This window comes from Ostrea edulis, chromosome 10 (genome assembly GCF_947568905.1).
Source record: "Ostrea edulis chromosome 10, xbOstEdul1.1, whole genome shotgun sequence".
Lineage (NCBI taxonomy): Eukaryota > Metazoa > Mollusca > Bivalvia > Ostreida > Ostreidae > Ostrea > Ostrea edulis.
The window spans coordinates 19650440-19671617 of record NC_079173.1 but is presented as its reverse complement, the minus strand read 5'-3'; the positions used below and the strand labels follow the sequence as shown (position 1 = coordinate 19671617).

Below are 21178 nucleotides of genomic sequence, written 5' to 3'. Positions count from 1 at the left end.
ATTCACATGACTTTTATGTATTTAAAAGGTATGAAATCAGTAAATGATGCACTTTTAATTCCATGCATCTTCACTGCATTATGTCTGCAGCAAGTATTTTAGTTTTCCTCGGGGTTTCATTATTTTCGTCCTCTGATACTTCCCTGAGTGTTGAACGACCCAACATTCTTTTCATCGTCGCGGACGACTACGGTAAGTTTAATAATTCGCAAGGTTGATTATATTTACAAGCGTCATTTTTCAATTGTATGGTGCGCTATACCTATCTTAAAGTTGTATGATCCGATGATCATTTAGCATTTGTGAACGGAATTATTTTCAAGCAGATTACTTAGCTTTTACAAGCTACTGTCCCTTTATTACATGCTTGAAAACATTTGCATGTAAATAAAAACAGTGAGAAGATTATTTAAAAAGTAAATATAGTGGGCATACAGAAATTATACATTGTCTGTAAGGCGTCTATAAATAGCTCCACGTGCGGCAGGGGAATCCCAACATTTTGTATCTAACTCATCTGCAACTGTCTAACGTAAAAAAACGAATTACTAAGAAGTATTTGATAATTGTATTTCTCTTAAACTTATGACACGATACTTTTGTAAGCAAATACACAGCTTTACCCATATAAGACCACCGATGATCAGCAAGACTGAACTTGACACCTGACTGTCATAAGAAATGGCTGAGTTTGTAAACATTGATCTAAAATCAAATAATTCTGTTAAAAATAAAATACACCAGAAAGTCGTCCACTTCTGTTTCACACTTAGATATTTTATTGAAAGTAGACCTTCTTGGCAAACTAACAGCTCAACTTTATGACAAACGGGATGATTTCAACTTCTCCATCGTCAATTTCCCATATTTATGTTGCAATATCCCATTATCACCTGCATATGGTGTTTATATCTCTCCACTGATTCGATACGCAAGGGTTTGTTCTGTATGTCAGTTTTTAAATCGAGGCAAGCTACTGACAAAGAAGTTGATGGTAGAGGGATTTCAACAGTCTCGATTGAAGTCAGCATTTCGCAAATTCTATGGTCGTTATAACGATCTAGTTCATCAATACAACCTATCATTGGGTCAAATGCTGTCTAAAGTGTTTCATACTGATTGTTAAGCTGTTCTTGGCACACTGATTTTCACTACGAATAGGTCCGTTTACCTGATCAAGATATAGGGTTCACGGCGGGTGTGACCGGTAGACAGAGGATGCTTACTCCTCCTAGACACCTGATCCCACCTCTGGTGTGTCCAGGGATATGTGTTTACCCAACTATCTATTTTGTATTGCTTATAGGAGTTATGAGATTGATCACTGTTCGTTATCTTCACCTTCCATGCCCTACAGTCTCATAAATATGTATGTGCAAGTATTTGATAGCTGTTTTCCTAGGTGAAAAAAAATTGTCGAAATTCGGACCATACTTCAAACTTACCCCTATTGTGACCAGAGAAAAATGATAGGAAGACAATACATTATATGTTCCGAAACTTTAATTGGGGAACATAATAACGTATGATATGTCATACACCCTCACAAATACTATATATAGTACGTACGTGCGATGATTTAACACCGTTGTTTTTAAAAGGTGTAGAACATAGTTGAAATTCGGACCATACACCTTTGAAGGTGAAATAAAAATGCATGCGCTTTTCTATCTATTCGAACGCATCACATATCAAAAAATTGGACATTGAACGATAAGTTGTTCTTTTTGATATTGAACGATAAGTTGTTCTTTTTTATATTGAACGAGAAGTTGTTCTTTTTTCATATTGTACGAGAAGTTGTTCTTTACTGCATTACTGATTTTATTAGAGAGATTCTAGACAATGTGTCTTTTTATATCATCATAAATATCATATTCCGATCTGTGTTCTTTATACCAGTCGTCTACTTTGTGACTAGTATTTAGATGTATTCACAAATGAGGAATCAATAAGTCTCATGTATTTTGTGACTTAAAGACATGAACTCCAGCAGAAGAAAACTAATTAACTACCACGCTGTCTTGGAACTTCTATTTTCCAGGCTGGAATGATGTAGGATTCCGAAATCCCGACGTTATCACCCCAAACATCGATAAACTGGCCCGCAGCGGTATGATTCTGAATTCCTCGTATGTAATGCCAGTTTGTTCACCGTAAGTATCAATTAGCCTACAAAAGGTCAAGTATAGGCCTAATTCTAATTATGCATGCACGTAGCATCGGATTTCTTTTCAGAAAAAGGAGAGGATCCAGAGAAGATTAGATGGCCTTCTGTACAAATATTTTTATTTAAACTATATTTTATTCACAAAGTGAATGGGATCGGGCAGCAGGCATGGCATTTTAAGCCCTCTCCCTGTTTCTGTCCAAATGTTAAAGTCATACATTGGCGGGGGCTACACGAGCTAATCAAATTCATCACGTCAAGCTTACATTCTTTCCATTAAATTCTACTATCAAAAATAGAGGAGACAATTCCCCAATAGATATCCCACTTTTCATGTGAAAATCAAAATAACGGAAAATGGTATTTTAAAAAGTGGGAGGGTGCAGAACCCCCTGTCCTCTGTTCTACGTGCTCTTTACGGACTTGTAAGAGTCACCCAGCATGCAAAACATCAAACATGATTATTGTAGTATATATGATATGCAATTTACATCATCTTTGATCTTTTCATTATTCTAGCTCTCTTTCCATCAAAATCAATAGTAGAAAAACTGCATTGATTTCCACTTAATATAGTTTCATTTAATCAAGGAACAAATGGAATATGTATGTTACTAACATTTTAAAGATGTCAGACAAACAAAAACGAACATTTATTCCAACATAAGAAAGCGGACATTTTCATTAAACAGCATGGTAAAATGTCCTTAACGACATTTGGTAGATAATTGATTATTTATAGAAAAAAGTCAGTATCAAATAGTTTGCCAATCTTTTTATTATGTACAGTGATTAAAATTCCTCCAAAAGATATTTCTATCCTGCATAACATTTAATGAAATAAAGAGTTTTGCAAACACTTATGACAGCACATGAGTGTGGAGTTGTGTTTCGACTCAGCTCTACGCCTAAATGCATAAAGGTCTCACTATGGCATGTCCAACGTTAGAATATTTGATATTTTCCATCTGTGTTGTATATGTTTTGTATAATTTTTCATGTGTACTGTATTCGGGATGTGTTTATTTTGATTTGTTACAAAAGATATCATTGGTTCAAACCATGGGTGGAATATCGAGTTATATCCTATACCTGTTACATTATTGTTGTGTATCTAGAGGTAGGTTCTACTGACCTTTGCCGCGCTTATCAACTATGTACTAGTTATATAACAATAACAAATAGTACCAGTCACTTTGTTGTAATTAACTACATGTAGTCCTGCGCGGAAACAGGGGACCATATAGTTTATGGTTGGGCATCTGGAACGTTGTCAACACAGAACAGACTAAAAATCAACCAATGAAACAAGTTCAAATCAACCATTCTTCGGTAGCAATACAAATGAAAAGTCATGCTATACAAATAATATATATATACATACATACATACATACATACATACATACATACATACATATATATATATATATATATATATATATATATATATATATATAATGCAATACAATTGAAGTATTATACGATACAAAGAGAATATATGAACTTCAAACAGAAAATACAAATGGAAAATTTTACAATACAAATGGAAAAAATTAAATATTGCAACGTTTGACACGCCATAACTTAGAACTAGAATTTTTTTTTACATCAAAGTACTGATAGATATGTAGCTATAGAGTTGCATATTTTTACAAGATAAAAAACAAGACATTTTGTTTATCATAAATATGGCGAATTACTGAGCTTTAAATTGATAATATGCAATTATGCTAATATGCTTTTATGAACATTTAGAAAGGTGATTTCATATTTTGTTTCTAATCATCAGGTCTAGAAACTCATTTATGACTGGCCATTACGCCTTCAAGTCTGGTCTCCAGGTAAGCATGCACCATTTTACAGAAAATTCATAACTGTACCTGTAAATACATTGTTAAGCCGTTCTTGGCACACTGATTTTGACTGCGGATAACTCCGTTTACCTGATCAGGATATAGGGCTCACGTCGGGTGTGATCGGTCAACATGGGATGCTTACTCCTCCTAGGCACCTGATCCCACCTCTGGTGTGTCCAGGGGTCCGTGTTTGCCCAACTATCTATTTTGTATTGCTTGTAGGAGTTATGAGATTGATCACTGTTAGTTATCTTCACCTTGCATGTGCACACAGGGGCTAAGCCTGTTTTGGGACCGAACTATGTGATACCATAGATATAGAAAGGGGTCTAACTCTGACCCAGATAAAAAACTAGCCACTCGCTTCAAATGCCTAAAAAATCTTAAACTAGGTAAGAAATGCGTAATGTGTCGTTTTTCTTGCATAGATGAATGCTTTAACTACTTGCATGCCAAAATTCAAGTCACAGGTTCTTAAAATAACAAAGATATACGTCATCGTTCTCTCGATTTCACTTGTTTATTTTTACTAGGACATTTACCGGTCCAGGTCACGGAGTCGTTTCTCACCTATGACAGCAGCGAAATTCAGATTAGTGTGGAAGATTTCGGACCTGTCTATTAAAATTTCACACCAATTATACGCTACTTATTTCCTCATACTTTGATAATGTTCTTCGTGTAGACGTTACACGACTTATTTTTCCTCAGCAGCATCAACTGTTGACAAGATCGGTCATTTTAATGAAAGAACTAAATACCCGATAGACTTAAAATCTCAAATACCTTAAAATTGATCAAAACATTATTCTTGTGATGTTTCACCTAGAGAAGGAAATTGAACATTATTTTTTGGCTTTCGTAATTTTTTGTTTTTGTTTATCTTATTTCATTTAGATTATTTTTGCCCATTTTCCCCTTCTTTAAAGTTTTAGGTATTTTGGGTCTTTAGTGCATATCTCAAAATGGCAGTTAGAATCAGGAGTTGATGTTTTGCAGATGTTTACGCATAGCGTACCTAGTTTAAGACTTTTTAGGCATTTGAAGCGAGTGGTTAGCTTTTTTATCTGGGTCAGAGTTAGACCCTTTTCTATATTTATGTTCGGTCCCAAAACGGGCTTAGCCCCTGTGCATGTGCAGTGTTCATTTGGATTATGTCTTAATTCAAACGTAGTGAGTGGAAAGTGAAGTCTTCGTGATTTAAAATGAGTTTTACAGAAGTAGGACACATCAAATAGGCCATATTCATTCGTAGAGTATATAAAGCAATGGGGGTGTTTCACTTTTACATTAGGACGAGGATTCCTAACTATGTCGAAGAGGTCAAATTTTTCATACACAAGTAAGACTCCAATGTAACGCCTTTAGAATCCATATGTAGCACATGGAGCTTTATGACTCCCTTTATTGCACTAGTAATAAAACTACCTATCATTATTTTGGAAACCTGTAAAACGAAACCTACCAAAACAAAACGAAACTTAATGAAATGAAAGTAAACCTATCGAAACGAAATATAACGTAAATATATCATATTGAAACGAAATATAACGAAACAGGTTGTAAAACCAAATTCCTTGATAATGATTATAATAAAAAGGCAGCATGGGCGAACATCTCAGGCCCCTGTCAAAATTGTCAAATAGAAATGATGTTCGTCCCACTTGCCTTTTTGATGATGACTTTCGGGTTTCTGAAATGCTCGCCCATATTGACATTTTTTGGTTTTTGTATTATTTTTTGCAGTTTATATGACAGGGCATGCTTACTCCTGATCCACGTCTGATATATCCAGGGGTTCATGTTTACCGAATTCTCTATTTTGTTTTGCTTAACAGGAGTTATCTTTATCTTTCATATACACGTATATCTAAAGAATGAATAAATGCTATTTAAACTAAGATATGTTAGAATAGAGCAGTAACGTTGATTCAGGACGAAGTTTACGCACAGGCTTATGAAAGCTTGACTCGTTTTAATGAGCATATTCTTTTCTTGCACAAATAAAAACAACAACATTAGCTAGTGGATACTTTAATTTCTTGATTAGGACAGCAAACTTTTGTTTACATTATCAATTTGTATAAATTAACGTCCTTATAAATTATATGAGGAAAAACCGTGATAAATCTTATAAATCTTGTGTAAAGAATACAAAATTAAGAATGGGCAAACAAGAAACTCTGTACATGCCAAACATGGAATCGGGTGCCCAGGAGGTGTGAGCATCACCTGTGGACCGGTCACACCCGTCATGAACCCTATATCTTCATACGATAAACGGTGAAATATTTATGTAAAGAGCTCCAGTATAATCAATATGAAACATGTGCGATATCAATAGCAATGATTGTAAAAACTTTACTTTCTCTTTAATTCAAACGTTCGTCTCGTTATTTACGGTATTGGGAGTTAATTCCTGATAGTTAAACTGCAAAAGTTCAGATGAATAAACTCGCAAATTGAAAACAGTTTTTATCTGTGTAATTTCAGCACATTGTGATCAAACCCCAGCAGCCTGTCTGCTCACCTCTGAACTACACTTTCTTACCACAGAAGCTCAAAGAGCTAGGATACGCCACACACGCATTAGGAAAGTATGTATACAGCATTTCTCAATGTTGAACTGAGTAAAATGGATTCTGTCGCGATGTAGCGATATATCGTGTACTGTTAATTTTGATCAAGCAGTTCTTAGTTCATTGATAAAATGTTTTCTTTCTTTATTAAACGAGAGATCACAAATATTGCTGGAAAATGCATGGCCCGCGTTGCAGAGTGGGTGATTGCTATTATTTACTGGATTCCACACAATCTACGTATTTCTATAGGCTGATGTTGGTTTCATATTCTGAATTTAACATGGGGTTTCCAATATCATTTCGAAATAAATGATGCTGCACATACCAATGCTTAAACGGTCCGTAGAATAGACGTACAAACTTGCAAAAGATTTCTGCATTTATCGTTATCCTCCGCAGAATAGACGTACAAACTTGCAAAAGATCTCTGTATTTATCGATATCCTTCTATATTGCAGCGTACTTGTTTTGGGGACTATACTGATTGGTGTTCATTTCACTCGACCGTCCCTTCTTTCGATCCGCATATCCACACTCTATTGTCGTTTGTCGCTAGTTCTTTTTAACGAATTCGCATGATATATGTATCAATCATAAACTGTTTATTTTCACTCGTCATGATTTCATCCTCTTCTCCAAAACAACTGGACCAATTTCAATCAAAATTTCACTTTCAACTTAATTCAAATTTGGCACAAATCATTTCAGGGTAAAGTGGATTCGAATTTTTTCGAATGAAGTACCATCCTCTTTTCTTTTCAGTGGGAGATAAACAAAAGAGGGCAAAAATAGGATGGGGGTCTATTTACTAATCTTTTTTTCGCAAAAACCATTTGGTCAGAAAAGTTGAAATTTACATAAACGCTTCCTGACATAATGTAAAGAAAACCCAGAAGATAGGATTAAGGCCACCATATGGGGATCATGATTTACATGGAGAGATACAAGAAAATAAATCTTCTCAGGAACAACAGGGATCCGCGGAGATATGGTGGAACCACAACAAGGAATAGATTTACCGGGGCATATATGAAATAAAATCTCAAGAACGATTAGTCATCTTTTAAAAAAAAAACCAAAAAAAACATGCAACCACCGACGAGTAGAAATCACGTCTTCCGGTTGTGGGTTGGGGATAAAGATGAAAAAAATCTTTAAAAATCACAACAGTTATAAACAACAGCTGAAAAACAGCTATGTCAAGGTGACTCAGGTGAGCGATATGGCCCATGGGTCTACTTTTGGTTTTGGGGCAAAATGTATACATGTACCTGACCTACCCTACATTTCCATTGCTTTCGATTTTTTTAAGTTTTGTATAAGACACCTAAAGTTCACACCTGCATTTCTTACATCTATAACACCCTTACAGCACCGCTGAACAATATCAAAACATGATCCACACCGTCACCTTTTCGATTGTAAACTAACTCTGATTGTGAAAGAAGACAGTTCAGTGTTGTTTCCCGTGTCTTGTAAATCTGTAAAATTAGTCTTCTTTATAATCTGGAAAACTGTCTGGAGTCATCCAATCCTGGGGAACTCACATGGCTAAAAATCAGATCATTTCATGATTAAGAAAATACCATCAGGATTCTTCAACTTCTTATCAGGGAACAAAAATTTACTAAACAAGATACATTGTAACGTCCAATGAATGGAGACAATTAACAAAAACGTCTACATGTATGCACATAACAAAAATTGAATGAACAACGATTGATTGCCTACCATGAAAAGGAACGCAATCAATAAGCAAGTATTTAACGTAATGGCATTATCGACATGTAAATCAGAGGGCTTAATTTTGGTCAAATGGTAATCATTCTTGCTTAGTTAGAAATTTAGAAATTAACCGTCTATCTATTAATACCATTCAATTTTGATTAAAAATCAGCGGAATTGTGGTAATGAAACGTTGTCCTAAAATATCTGCTTCTCTTCATTATGAACACAGCAGTTATAAAAGGGGCGTAAAACTTAAACAACAGTCAATTTAATTGATTATAATCAAAATTGTCTTGTATTTTGTATAGCTTGAATACAGATCTCACTGTTTTTGAAGTATTGGCATTGTCATTTACGACAACATCGCAGTTTTCATACGGTAGTGGTAAAATAGATCCGATGCCTATCAATCTTGCCTTTATCAGTTTTGGATTTACAATTTCATTTCAAAGTCTTGTTGGACATCTGTTATACATAACTGAAAGCTAATTAGGAAAAAGTAATATGTGGGATTGTGACTAGATTGCAGAATTTAAAACGGAATTGATAAAAGAAAGATTTGAGTAATGTAAAACTTATACGGTACCAGATGCGCATTTCGACAAATAATGTCTCTTCAGTGATGCTCAACCGAAATGTTTGAAATCCGAAATAACGATAAACTTGCTAGAACTATACTAGGGGAAAACAGTGTGCCAAAAAGTGGAGTCAAATTTGTCTAAGGATAAGAGCTTTGCATGAGGGAGATAATCCTTAATTTTGAAATCAATTTTTAAATCTTATCACAGCATTTAAATATACATCCGTATTTTCAAGCTAGTAACGAAGTACTTAGCTACTGGGCTGTAGAGAACCTCGGGGACCAACCTATATTTCAATATGAGGTCCAATTAGCGATTGCAATTGTTTCCTCTCTAAATATGGTAACAAATCACTAACTTACAACAGTGTTTGAGTAACTTTACTCACGTTTTGCAATTTCAGGTGGCACCTTGGATTTTGTAGTTGGGAGTGTACCCCCACTTATAGAGGTTTTGACACGTTCTATGGATTTTACAATGGCAAGGAGGACTACTATCAGCTTACTATCGGTAAATATAGAACCATTTTTACTTTACTGTCGGTAAGTGGAGAAATGGTATCAGTTTATTATTAAGATAAGGAGCAGTGATCAATCTCATAATTCCTATAAGCAACACAAAATAGATAGTTGGGCAAACACGGACCCTGGACACACCAGAAGTGAAGTCAGGTGTCTAGGAGGAGTAAACATCCCCTGTCGACCGGTCATACCCACCGTGAGTCCTATATGAGTCCTATGTCTTGAACAGGTAAACAGAGTTCATGTTTCAGAAACCAGAGTGGGACTAGATTGGTAATATATTGTAATATATTGGTATACATTGAAAGTGCTATAGAAAATCTTCTTTACTGCTGGACATCAAGCAGAAAAATATCATTATAATGAGCAATGTAAACGTCATGACGCTTGGGTTCCGGGGTCAGGTCCCAAATGTGTTGAAAATGCCATCTTCTTTACTCCTGGACATCTAGAAGGTAAACGGTTTCATAATTATCTATAAAATACAATGAACCCTTTTTGAAAACGCTAAAACTCATTTGTCTAGAGCTCACTTAGAACTCATATAAAGATTGCATTTCACTGTGATTTAATAAAACGTATTCACCTACAAAATAATTCTTAATTAGCAATTATGTATGACAGTTTTAACAACATATATATCGTCTAGTACAACGTATAGAAATGGAGAAATATGAAAAGTACACACATCAAACAATAATTTCTAAAGTCCAAAACTGTACATACTCAGGTGACTGTTAAGATCAATTCTATGTAAAAATCAAAGAAATCAGATAGGGTCTGGCCACTCAATGTCACAGATTTCTTTGATTTTCACAGTATTAACTTTACTTGCACCATCTTACATAATTTCAACCCCACCACCGAATTTCTACCATCCGTTGCCATGGAAACCGACAGCAGTCTATGAGGGCTAATTGAACTGCAAAATTCAGCCCGTTTTGCCCATGTTTTGTCCTTGTGGTATATAAAAAATTGAAAAAGACAACTAATTTTCTCCACAAATCTCGATTCCCCATAAAATTCCCTCCTTATTTATGATATCTATATCCACCTATGGTAAAGAGTGTGTTACTGACCGCTGTACCAATGTATTATAATTTGGCACTTTGCCAAAAAGTGATTTTTTGTTGGATTTCATTGATGAATTTAAATAATTTGGAAAATGCATACAGCATAATCAACTACCATCAAAGGATTGCCATATCAAAGACTCTTAATATATATAAAAAGATTAATGGTGAAACGTAGTGCAATTGATCTGTAGTAGCATGAAAATTGTAGATTTGGGCATTTTGCCAAAACGGGATTTTTTGTTGGATTTCGTTGATGAATTTAGAAAATTTGGAAAATACATACAGTATAATCAACTGTCATCAAAGGATGTCCATATCAAAGACTCTTAATGTATATAAAAAGATTAATGGTGAAACGTAGTGCAATAGATCTATTGTAGCACGAAAACTGTAGATTTGGGCATTTTGCCAAAACGGGATTTTTTGTTGGATTTCGTTGATGAATTTAGATAATTTGGAAAATACATACAGCATAATCAACTGTCATCAAAGGATGTCCATATCAAAGACTCTTAATGTATATAAAAAGATTAATGGTGAAACGTAGTGCAATAGATCTATTGTAGTAAGAAAACTGTAGATTTGGGCATTTTGCCAAAACGGGATTTTTTGTTGGATTTCGTTGATGAATTTAGATAATTTGGAAAATACATACAGCAAAATCAACTGTCATCAAAGGGTGTCCATATCAAAGACTCCTAATTTATATAAAAAGATTAATGGTGAAATGTAGTGCAATTGATCTATTGTAGTGCGAAAACTGTAGATTTGGGCATTTTGCCAAAAATTCATACTAATGACAAATAATACAACCTACACCATTTTCGGTTAAAATGAACAATATGAGCAATTGATATTTCAAAAATAAACATGGAGAAGTTTAACATATTAATAAAAATTAGTTAGAGTGATTAAAAAAAACCATGTAAACATAAACTGTAATCCAGTAGGACCCCCCCCCCCCCTCCCCAAACACCAAGTAGATTTTGCAATCATTTCCATAAACGAGCTATATTACATGTACTGTATTGTCACGTAAACTATTATCAATAACTATAAAAAGTCTTCTCAAGATATTGGGTAGATACCAATAAATTGTTCATTGTACTGCCTTGTATTTGTTGACCTTTGACCTGGAAATCATTAGGGTCATCTACTATTCATAACCAACCAACATATGAAATATCATAATTGAACAACAGGCCCAAGATATTGGGGGGACACCATTGCATAGAGTACTAGCTACATTGCACCTTGTCATTTTTAATTGATTGATTTATTGATATTTTCCGCCACACTCAACAATTTTTCAGTTTTCTGATGGTGCCCAGTGTTTATTGGTGAAAGTGAGAACCCAGATACAATGTACCTGGGAAGAGACCACCGACCTTCCGAAAGTAAATTGGGAAACTTTCTCACTTAATACCAGCGCGAGCGGGATTCGAACCCGCGCCGACTGAGGCCGTGTCATTTTGAACGCTATGCTCCAACCACTCGGCCACGGAGGCCCCTGCCATTTTTAATCTTTTGACCTGAAAATCAATGGGGGTCATATACTACCAGTGACCAACCCCTGTATGAAATATCACTATCAATCAAAGGGTTCTGAAGAAACTGGTCAGACATCAATTGTACAGAGTATTGTATTGCACCTGGTGACCTTTGGACCAGAAAATCAATAGGTGTCATTTTCTACTGCAGAAACTGCATGAAACTTTAAAATTTATTGAAGTTTGTTCAGTGTTACTGTAATCTATATACCAGTAATTAGTAAATTTATAATATTAACACAGAACAACTCATTTTTGCAAAGTTGTTTATTCAACAAACATGGATCACAATGTTATCCAAACAACACAATCATCTTTTTCTAAAAATCATTATAATAGTGATTTTCCTTCAACTGTTCAGTAATGAATCCTTATTCAGTAGGCTCACATAAGACACTTGCAGGTTAATTTTGCAATGTTTTAGTTACATTAGTCTTCTGACACCAAAACTTGATCTTAACTAAGTCATGGTGTTTCCTTAGAAGAACAGTTTACTGAATCAGGATGGACTTGTGTCGTGAGGTGTGTTCATTGACTGTAAAACTCGCAGCTTTTTTTCCATTCTCAAGAGCTCTTCGTTGTCTTCTATATTACATAAGAGTCATGGAATGCATATTCTGCTCTTCAAGTTCTAAAAAATGTGTTGAACAAATATTGAAAAGTTCATCTTATTTTTCACATTTTCATACAGTACACACCTAATTCAATTTGATTAAACTAAATTTACATGTACTAGATCATTCATGATGCTAGAATAGTAATTTTACCACTTAATTACTTAGTTGATAGATTATCATGCCCGCCCACCCGCCCCTAAAAAATCATCTGTGAAATAACATAGATTTATATATCTGGCATTAAATTATGCACTTCTGTTGACAAAAACTTGTTTGTCATCAATATATTTCTCAGAAAATAAAAATTAAAAAATAAAATCTTCCCACAGTCTGCCCCATACTTTTTGGTGACTCAGGATGATAATCTTACTAATTAAGTTGAATTGGCCTAAAGGATGTTAGGTTTTGATACAGTTTGTATACATGTGTTTATGCTGTATTGAAGAGCTATTAATAGTGTTAATACTCATAAATTAACAAGATGTCCACAAACCTTATTGGTTACCTGAGTATTAATCAAATTTAAAAAAATTCAAAGTATCACTATAGCTCTAAGGGCTACAAAATCCATGTTATACACTATATGACTCTTTTGGACCCACATTCACAACCCTGTGTTTTCGAAATTCGCAATTTTGGTACCCCTTTCTGTTTTTCCTTCATAAGCATTCAGTTTTATTTAAGGTAGTTCCACCCTCCTGTGATGTCATAATATTTTGCGGAGTCAATGATTTAATAAGATGTTTGCATAACATGAACATAAATTGTGTTCGAGTCTTTTTCAATAGTTATTGTAAAAAATCTTGTATAACCATAAAATATTTCAAACGTATATGAATATAATCAATGAGCTACATTTTTCACAATGCTATACGAGTTATTTCCCCCTGATTACAGGGAGCGCGCATCACATTACTGTCATTCGATGGTGTCAAGTAAGGAATAAATAGAAAATTTGCAATCAATTGCCAGTTAAGGAATTTTTCTAAGAATTAAGTGTAATGGCTTGAAAACAGTATAACTGAACAAAATGTCTTAGTCACTGATTACATGTATGTGGCCCATGTGTGTTTTTCTTGCAAGCAATGTATGGTCATGATGTAACAAAGTATGTAAATATTAACTAGTCCTCAATTTCTTTAGATCAGAATCATGATGTCCTTAGTATATCAGCAATTCTTCATTATTAATTTCTATCAATATTTTCAACAACCAAACACAACAAAACATGCAATAAGATATGCCTAAAACACATGTACAACCAACGCATACATGTACATTATCAATTTATCGTTTCACAATGTACAACACTACTTGTTGCTAAATGTACACCAGATGCCAATAAACAAAGCATGTTAATTATCTTGAATTGGCATCTCTAGTGTAAAATTTTTGTTAAAATTTAATTGTTAAGAATTTTCAGGCATTGTTATGAAGTCACACACCCCCCCCTCCTTATCACATGTATGCTTTCATTGTGCTCTTAATTCTAGGTGTCTGTTGTTTTAAAAACAGACTACTACTGAAATCCTCAGTATTAATTACATAATTTGGACACAAATAAATGTCAAATACACTTATACCCCCCCCCCCTTCCCCAACTCTACAATTTAACGAAGTGTATATCTGAAAAAGTTTTCTCCATAAAATTGAAGAAATCAAACCCTGGTTCTAAAACAAAATTCTCAATTTTGGTATAGAGCATTTTTAAAAGTACCGTCAATCCAGAGTACTTAGATTTACAATCTATGTTAATTTCCCTTGTCCCAAAGATGCTTAAAAGAAATTTGAAAAGAATTGGAAGGGTGGTTATCAAGAAAAAATATTAATGTTCAATTAACGTCTTATGATGACTGACGCACACAAATAGCAACATGTAGGTCACTTGAGTGATTCTCAACATTGACCTAATTAGAATTAATCATTTTTACAATTGATACTGAGCTCATACACATGTGTACATATATATGTGCGTCATTGACAACAAAACATCTAGTCTTTTTGAGTATGCTAATTAAGTGAAGTAATAAAATTTTTTTAGGAAGTTACGATGAAAACGTTTCAAGTCATCATGTCGCATAAAAAATGGATGGTCTCCTGTGATTTAATATTCTAGAGAATTCAGTTTCCATGCAGGCTCTATAACCAAGAAACTAAACCCAATGTACCACATTCCCCACATCTATTAATTTGTTTTAGGATTTATAATACTGGGATTCAAATTTGAATTTCAAATTATGTATTCAATGTGTATGTATTAATGCTGAATATTTACCTCCTCAAAGTCAGCAACTTGGTCAACTCCATCTTTAGGTGATTTGCACAGTATGATGCTCATACAGCTGAAACACAGAAAAGCACACATTAATTACGTAAAATAGTGGTCATGTACTTTGGCCAAAATATGTGATGAAAAAGTAAGAATTCAAAAGTATTTGAATATTTACAATTTACATTTAATATTTTTTTATTTACTTCAGTTGACAGGACCTACATGTATTAAAATTTGAGGGTACGAGTCGGTCAGGGTACGAGTTAACTTGATACCAATTTGAGGGCCCAGTTACAGGACCCAATTCAAAATCATCAATTTTTCATAATTTAATTTTTCCAAATCAAGTGTCCTAAAGTTCATAATTACAGATATGAGAAAACTTTAAATCATAATAGTATTTGTGTGATTTCTTCTGTAGATTAGAACCATCACATATTAGTGGGGGTTACCACAGGTAAACAAACTTGAAAGTAGCCTGGCTCACCAATATATATGATTTTAACAATCTTTATCTAGAATGCACACAGGCATTCACATGTTTGTTTTTATTGTAAACTTGACAGTCAGAGAGAGAGAGAGAGAGAGAGAGAGAGAGAGAGAGGTCATCACTTAGTATTACATAAATTAAGCCTAGTCCTTTTGAAAATTTCCACATGAAACATGATTTTATAAGTATTCCCCAATTTTTACAGATCCTGAACTCTGTGTAAATGTGATAGGAAACTCCCTGAGTGAATGTTAGGTTGGGGACATACTTAACTAGTATTCTATATTGTACACCCATGCAGTAAATGACAGGACTACTTACAATGTTCAGTCTACATGTATACCACTATAGCTGACTAGCCTGGCTGGCAGTATAAAATAAATTGGGGTTCTCATATGTTTACTAAAAGCCAAATTTTCTGATACATTTTATCCAGCCTTTACTTTAGAATTTGGATTCTAAATCAAATAGAATACTTACGTCCATACAAGTTCCAACACGGCAGCAGGCAGGGCTTTTTCATATTTTCTATGAATATGTCTGTCAGCCTTCTGTTTCCCTGGTCATTTTTTTTAGTCGGATGTGATGTAATAAAGCGTTAAATTCCACAACATTTACTTTTTCTACGAATACGTAGACGATTGGATGCTAGAGTCCGGTGACTATGGCAAAGATCAAACGGATTTGTATTCCATGAAATAAACCAGAATCCTTTAGCACAATTGAAGATAAAGATCGTGGTAGTGAATTAAGTGAACAAAGAGCATCTGATATTGATAAACTTCTGAAGAACAAATTGAATAAAAACTCAATTTCCACCTCCTGCCATACTGAAAACAAATGAAGGCTGTTCATATCTCCAATACAAGAGAGTGTTACAAAGGGCAATAACTCTTTCTGGTGTATTTTGGTTTGTGCACCAGAGGAAACTACTGGTTTATGTGTTTACCTTTGGTTTCTCCACAAATGTGTTTCTGTACTTTTTTAAAGTAAGATTCAATACATTTTACTAGCATGTGAGTTTACACCAAATGACTGGGCAAATATATTTTATCCCTCTCTAAAAATTACATATATCAAACCCTTATACATCATAAAAATAATTATTTCTATTGTTTCCAAGGATTAAATAAATACAAAAAATTTTCTAAAAGCTAGAACCTAGCTCAAAATAATTTTTACAATTGTTGTTTTTATAAACAATAGCGTTTAATTTTTGATTATTCAAAATATAACATACATGTGCATATCTTGTCCAGTTGTTGTTAGAGGATCGGTTTCCATGGCAACCGTTGCTAAGTCAAACCTTTGCATGTCCTTTTTGTTTTATATCTATCATAATATTGTTACACACAAAGTTTCATAAAAATCTGTGACATACCGTGGCCACTGAATTTTGATAGTTACATAGAATCAGTCTTAAAGCCCTCGGGCCTCTTGAATAATTTGCTATGCATCAACAGCTGGCGGAAAAGACTTCAGAGACAACAAAACACCTGTAAATGCGACGGGGGAGTACTCTGCAGTAAGTCCGTTCAGTTTTTGTCTCTTACTAAATCTTTCTCATCCCCGTAATGAATGACGAAGTCTGCCTGTTTTCATAAAACTTTATAATGACTAAAAATTGTGGATCATTTGAAAATTCACATCTTTGTCTCTCACCATTTTGTTTTTCCAATATTTAACTAGTGCACTAAGAAAGCGTATAGAAGATCAAGTGTGGATGGTGTAATGGATGCATCTTCTATTAAGGGATTTGATTCTATTGACCATTTGGTAAAAATATAACACAATTAATTACAGCACATGTATGCAAGACGGGCAGAATCGATCATTAAGGACCATAATGCCAGTGACCCGCTGTACATATATCTACCATTCCAATCCGTACATCAACCTCTTCAGGTAAATCTTCTAAGCATGAACAATGCTTTCTTACAGGAAAAACAGGTTACCGCTCCTGATAAAATGTATGGGAATTGATAAGGCACTAGTATCGACATTTAAGGCTTGAGATTGCTCTCAAAATTCATCTCAAATAATCGACTTTATAAGTAGCTGTTTACTTAGTACTCATCGTCTACTACCGTACATTGCTTAGTACTTGGATGACGTCATATACCAGTTCAATATTGAGCCAATCTTGTAATACTTTTCTGAATCAAACTGAAAATGAAATACAACTGTATTTAGCATTTCAATTCATTCATTCAGAACACCAAAACAGTTGTGATTTAGTGCCTTATTTTCAAGTGCATCGAAAAATCAATAAAGGGTGTGGAGAAAAATTTATGAATGAATATGACGTTATACAGTAAGTACATTATGCCTGCGTAGAAACATTGAGGATGGGGTCGATACTTGACTTAACTCCCCAGTGCAAATGTTTTAAAAGACAAGGTAAGAATCTATTAAGCTCTAATGACAAGTAACTCCATTGATGAAGTCATCTTTTTCTACAATCTCATTGTTTGTTGTGTAATATTATTGTCTGCGACTTAATATCATTATCTGTGAAATAATATTATTGCCTGTGACGTAATATCATTGTCTTTGACGTAGGTTCCGGAGATGTACAGCAACCAGTACCCGAACGTCAAGACAGAGTCACGAAAGACGTACCTGGGTAACATTTACTTTTAAAACTTTTTTCTCTAGGTCACTAAGTTTGAAAAAAAAATTGATTACAATTCTTTGTTGTGCCTGTTGTAATTTTCCAGGTATGGTAACGGCCATGGACGAAGCCATCGGAAATATTACAAAAGCTCTAGAGGCTAAAGGAATCTTCGACAACACCCTGGTGATATTTACATCCGACGTGAGTACAGTGTAGTTGAGGCAATAGTTGTCAATGAGTTATATGTGGTATGTGTGTGTGTGGTAAGCATTTAGCCCCACAGATTAAACATCAGTATACACAGCAGTGCATTTTCAGATATCCTCATGCATTTTCGTTTCGTTTTACATCAGTTTCATTTCAATCTTAAACAGCTGTCATATTTTGCACTTTATTCAACATATTGTACGATTAACGCAATATCAGGTTAATATATGACGTCAACATCAACACTCCTCTAACAACCCTCTTCTAAAAACCTTCCACAATGAAGCTGTGTTGAGAGGTTTAAATACGACATTGGACGATGGCAATTGTGCTCATATGTTCTTGATTATCAAATATAAGCGAGTGATGCACATGTATATCTTAGCTTGTGGGGAGTGGCTAATCTCGGAGTAGAGTATTCAGAATTCAATGGAAAGGTACAGCCTTTTCCGCGATATCAATTTACGAATGGTAAGAGTTTTGGCTCTTTACACTTTAAATTCTTTTTGGTGTGCTAGAATTTCTTCATAGTGACAAAATTTAAAGCTACCCACTGAAAAAAGAAATACTTTCTAGTTTTTATAAAATGGATATTTCTTCAGTTCCCCGGTCACGTGACATTGAGGAATCTCTGGAATATTACAGAAAAGAACACCTCTCTTTCCAAATTGGAAACTTTTTCAGCATCACGTACTAGTGCAACATGCATAATTCCAACAGCCACAATATAAATTATTATTACTACGAAATGGTATTTTCTATAATGTTTTGCCCAGTAAATAATGTACGTATACAATTGGAAATAATCTAACTGACATTTGACCTTGAAAAAAAGATTGACTCTACTTTGTAACACTGAATACCACAGATGCATTCAATTCAATGGTCCGCTGGTGTATACTATCAATGTTTCTGTAAGAGAGATATTTCTACACCATTAGAATGGAGGTTGGGTGTCATACGCCGGAAATAACTACCCATTGAGGGGAGGTAAGACCACGTTGTTTGAGGGAGGTACCAGAGCCACTGCCTTTGTGTCCGGGGCCGGGATACTGAAACACAATTCCATCTACGATGGGTAGGTATTCAATTCATACATTGTCTCCATGTACCATCATTTGTATTCATGTCATGTTATCAACAATTGTGTAAGTTATACGCTTTAAAACTATTTTGATTGATATTTGCACATACAGAATAATCCATGCAGTAGACTGGATGCCCACAGTCCTCAGCGCGGCCGGTGGGACACCAGGTAAGGTCATGGATGCTTGTTTAAAACTTGTATTGATAAAGACGCGACCTTCGTGTCTAATTTTGTACACAAACTCAATTCACAATGATTATAAATCATAATTCCAATGAAACGACTAACGTATGTTTTATGAATTTTTAGAAGCATCAACTAGATTTTGGACCACTTGATTCAGTAGTTTAGCACAAACAGTGATATTTCATACATTATATTTTCTACTATGTGTAGATCCGAATCTCGATGGCATTGATCAGTGGGAGAGTCTAAAAACGGGAGGGGTGTCCAAAAGAACAGAATTCATATACAACATTGACGATATGCAGCCGGAGATTTGCGGCCATGCTGCTATAAGGTTAGACGGGCTATAGGTATTCAAGTAAATCATATATACATGCAGAAGTTACCTTGTGATGATATTCCTAGTAAATTATATATACATGTACAGGTCGTCATGTGATGTTGAATTTAGGGAATTATATATATAAATTATGCTGCTATATCTGTATGTTAGTTAACTTTGATAAACGTTTTTAGAATGGGATGTTAATTCTAGTGAATTGAAGAAGAAGTATGCTGGTATATCTCTGAGCAGTAGTTAAATTTTCTAAATAATTTTTCTTTTAGAATGGGTGATTATAAATTGATAGACGGTTACCCAGGGTATTATCAGGACTGGTACAAACCCGATCAAGTGGAACAGAGTTACTATGGTGATACACCTGTCAATGCCACACAGCTTTTCGCTGACAAAATGATGCTCTTTAACCTAAAAGGTATGAATTGACATATAACCATGAGGCTTCTCATTGGGTTTTAATATCTAATGTATATTCATTATTTTATAAATTGTTATCCTTTTCCAGACGATCCAAACGAACGTGTCGATTTATCCAAAAAGCTACCAGATGTGGTATCAAAACTGAAATCGAGGCTTGAAGAATATCACAATTTGATCGTTCCAGCCAATTTTCCACCGCCCTCCAAAGCCTCAGCTCCACAGAATTTCAACGGATTTTGGACACCAGGATGGTGCTGAATAAACAATTCTTTGTTAGTTTCATAAAAAGACTCTGTTTGTTATCTTCACCTTCCATATTATATTGTCGTTATAACGATCTAGTTCGTGAATACAACCTATCATTGGGTCAAATGCTGTTTGACGTGTTTCATACCGTTTGTTAAGCCGTTCTTGGCACACTGATTTTGACTGCGGATAGTTCCATTTACCGATAGGATATAGGGCTCACGGCGGGTGTGACCGGTCGACAGGGGATGCTTACTCCTCCTAAGCACCTGATCCCATCTCTGGTGTGTCCGGGGATCCGTGTTTGTCCAACTATCTATTTTGTATTGTTTGTAGGAGTTATGAGATTGATCACTGTTCGTTATCTTCACCTTTCATATAAAAATATGTCACAATGATTAAAATGATATTTTGTTGATATGAATTACTCTTTAGATGTACAAGTATCCATGAAAATCGCGTTGAGTGTATTGTATAAGATATATACATACTGAGAAGAAACATCAGACACGAGTGTATAACAATTATCTTGAACAAGTGCGGTCCAATGGCTTGTATGGAAGGTCTGCGTACTGCATTTTATGTTGTATTCTGAAATTCCCTCAATACCAATTCTAAACATTCCATGTT

The 21178-nt window shown here is 34.7% G+C and overlaps 1 protein-coding gene and 1 long non-coding RNA gene across 3 annotated transcripts; one reads left to right on the top strand and one right to left on the bottom strand.

The window, feature by feature from the left end:
* LOC125665257 (arylsulfatase B-like) lies at positions 1–20964 on the top strand. Its single transcript, XM_048897909.2, has 14 exons — positions 1–192; positions 2045–2156; positions 3962–4013; positions 6522–6625; positions 9323–9429; positions 16909–16970; positions 17249–17350; positions 18008–18071; positions 18166–18263; positions 19211–19347; positions 19466–19524; positions 19753–19876; positions 20149–20297; positions 20388–20964. Exons 1-14 carry the CDS (start codon positions 63–65, stop codon positions 20558–20560), a joined length of 1473 nt encoding a protein of 490 aa, XP_048753866.1. The 5' UTR covers positions 1–62; the 3' UTR covers positions 20561–20964.
* Positions 8323–16864, bottom strand: LOC125665264 (uncharacterized). 2 transcript variants are annotated; one of them, XR_007366209.2, is made up of 3 exons: positions 15926–16864; positions 14959–15025; positions 12319–12697 (listed from the first exon to the last, which is right to left on the bottom strand). It is a non-coding gene; the product is annotated as an uncharacterized LOC125665264 (long non-coding RNA). The 2 variants fall into 2 exon arrangements; XR_008799427.1 differs by having other exon boundaries at positions 8323–15025.
* Positions 20965–21178: the final 214 nt, after the last annotated feature.

Excerpts from the sequence above, each read along its gene's own strand:
- LOC125665257 (XM_048897909.2), top strand. The coding sequence starts at position 63 with ATGCATCTTCACTGCATTATGTCTGCAGCAAGTATTTTAGTTTTCCTC. Across the intron at positions 9,430-16,908 it reads CTACTATCAGCTTACTATCG|CTGGCGGAAAAGACTTCAGA; the intron begins GTAAATATAGAA and ends ATGCATCAACAG. Across the intron at positions 18,072-18,165 it reads GTCACGAAAGACGTACCTGG|GTATGGTAACGGCCATGGAC; the intron begins GTAACATTTACT and ends GTAATTTTCCAG.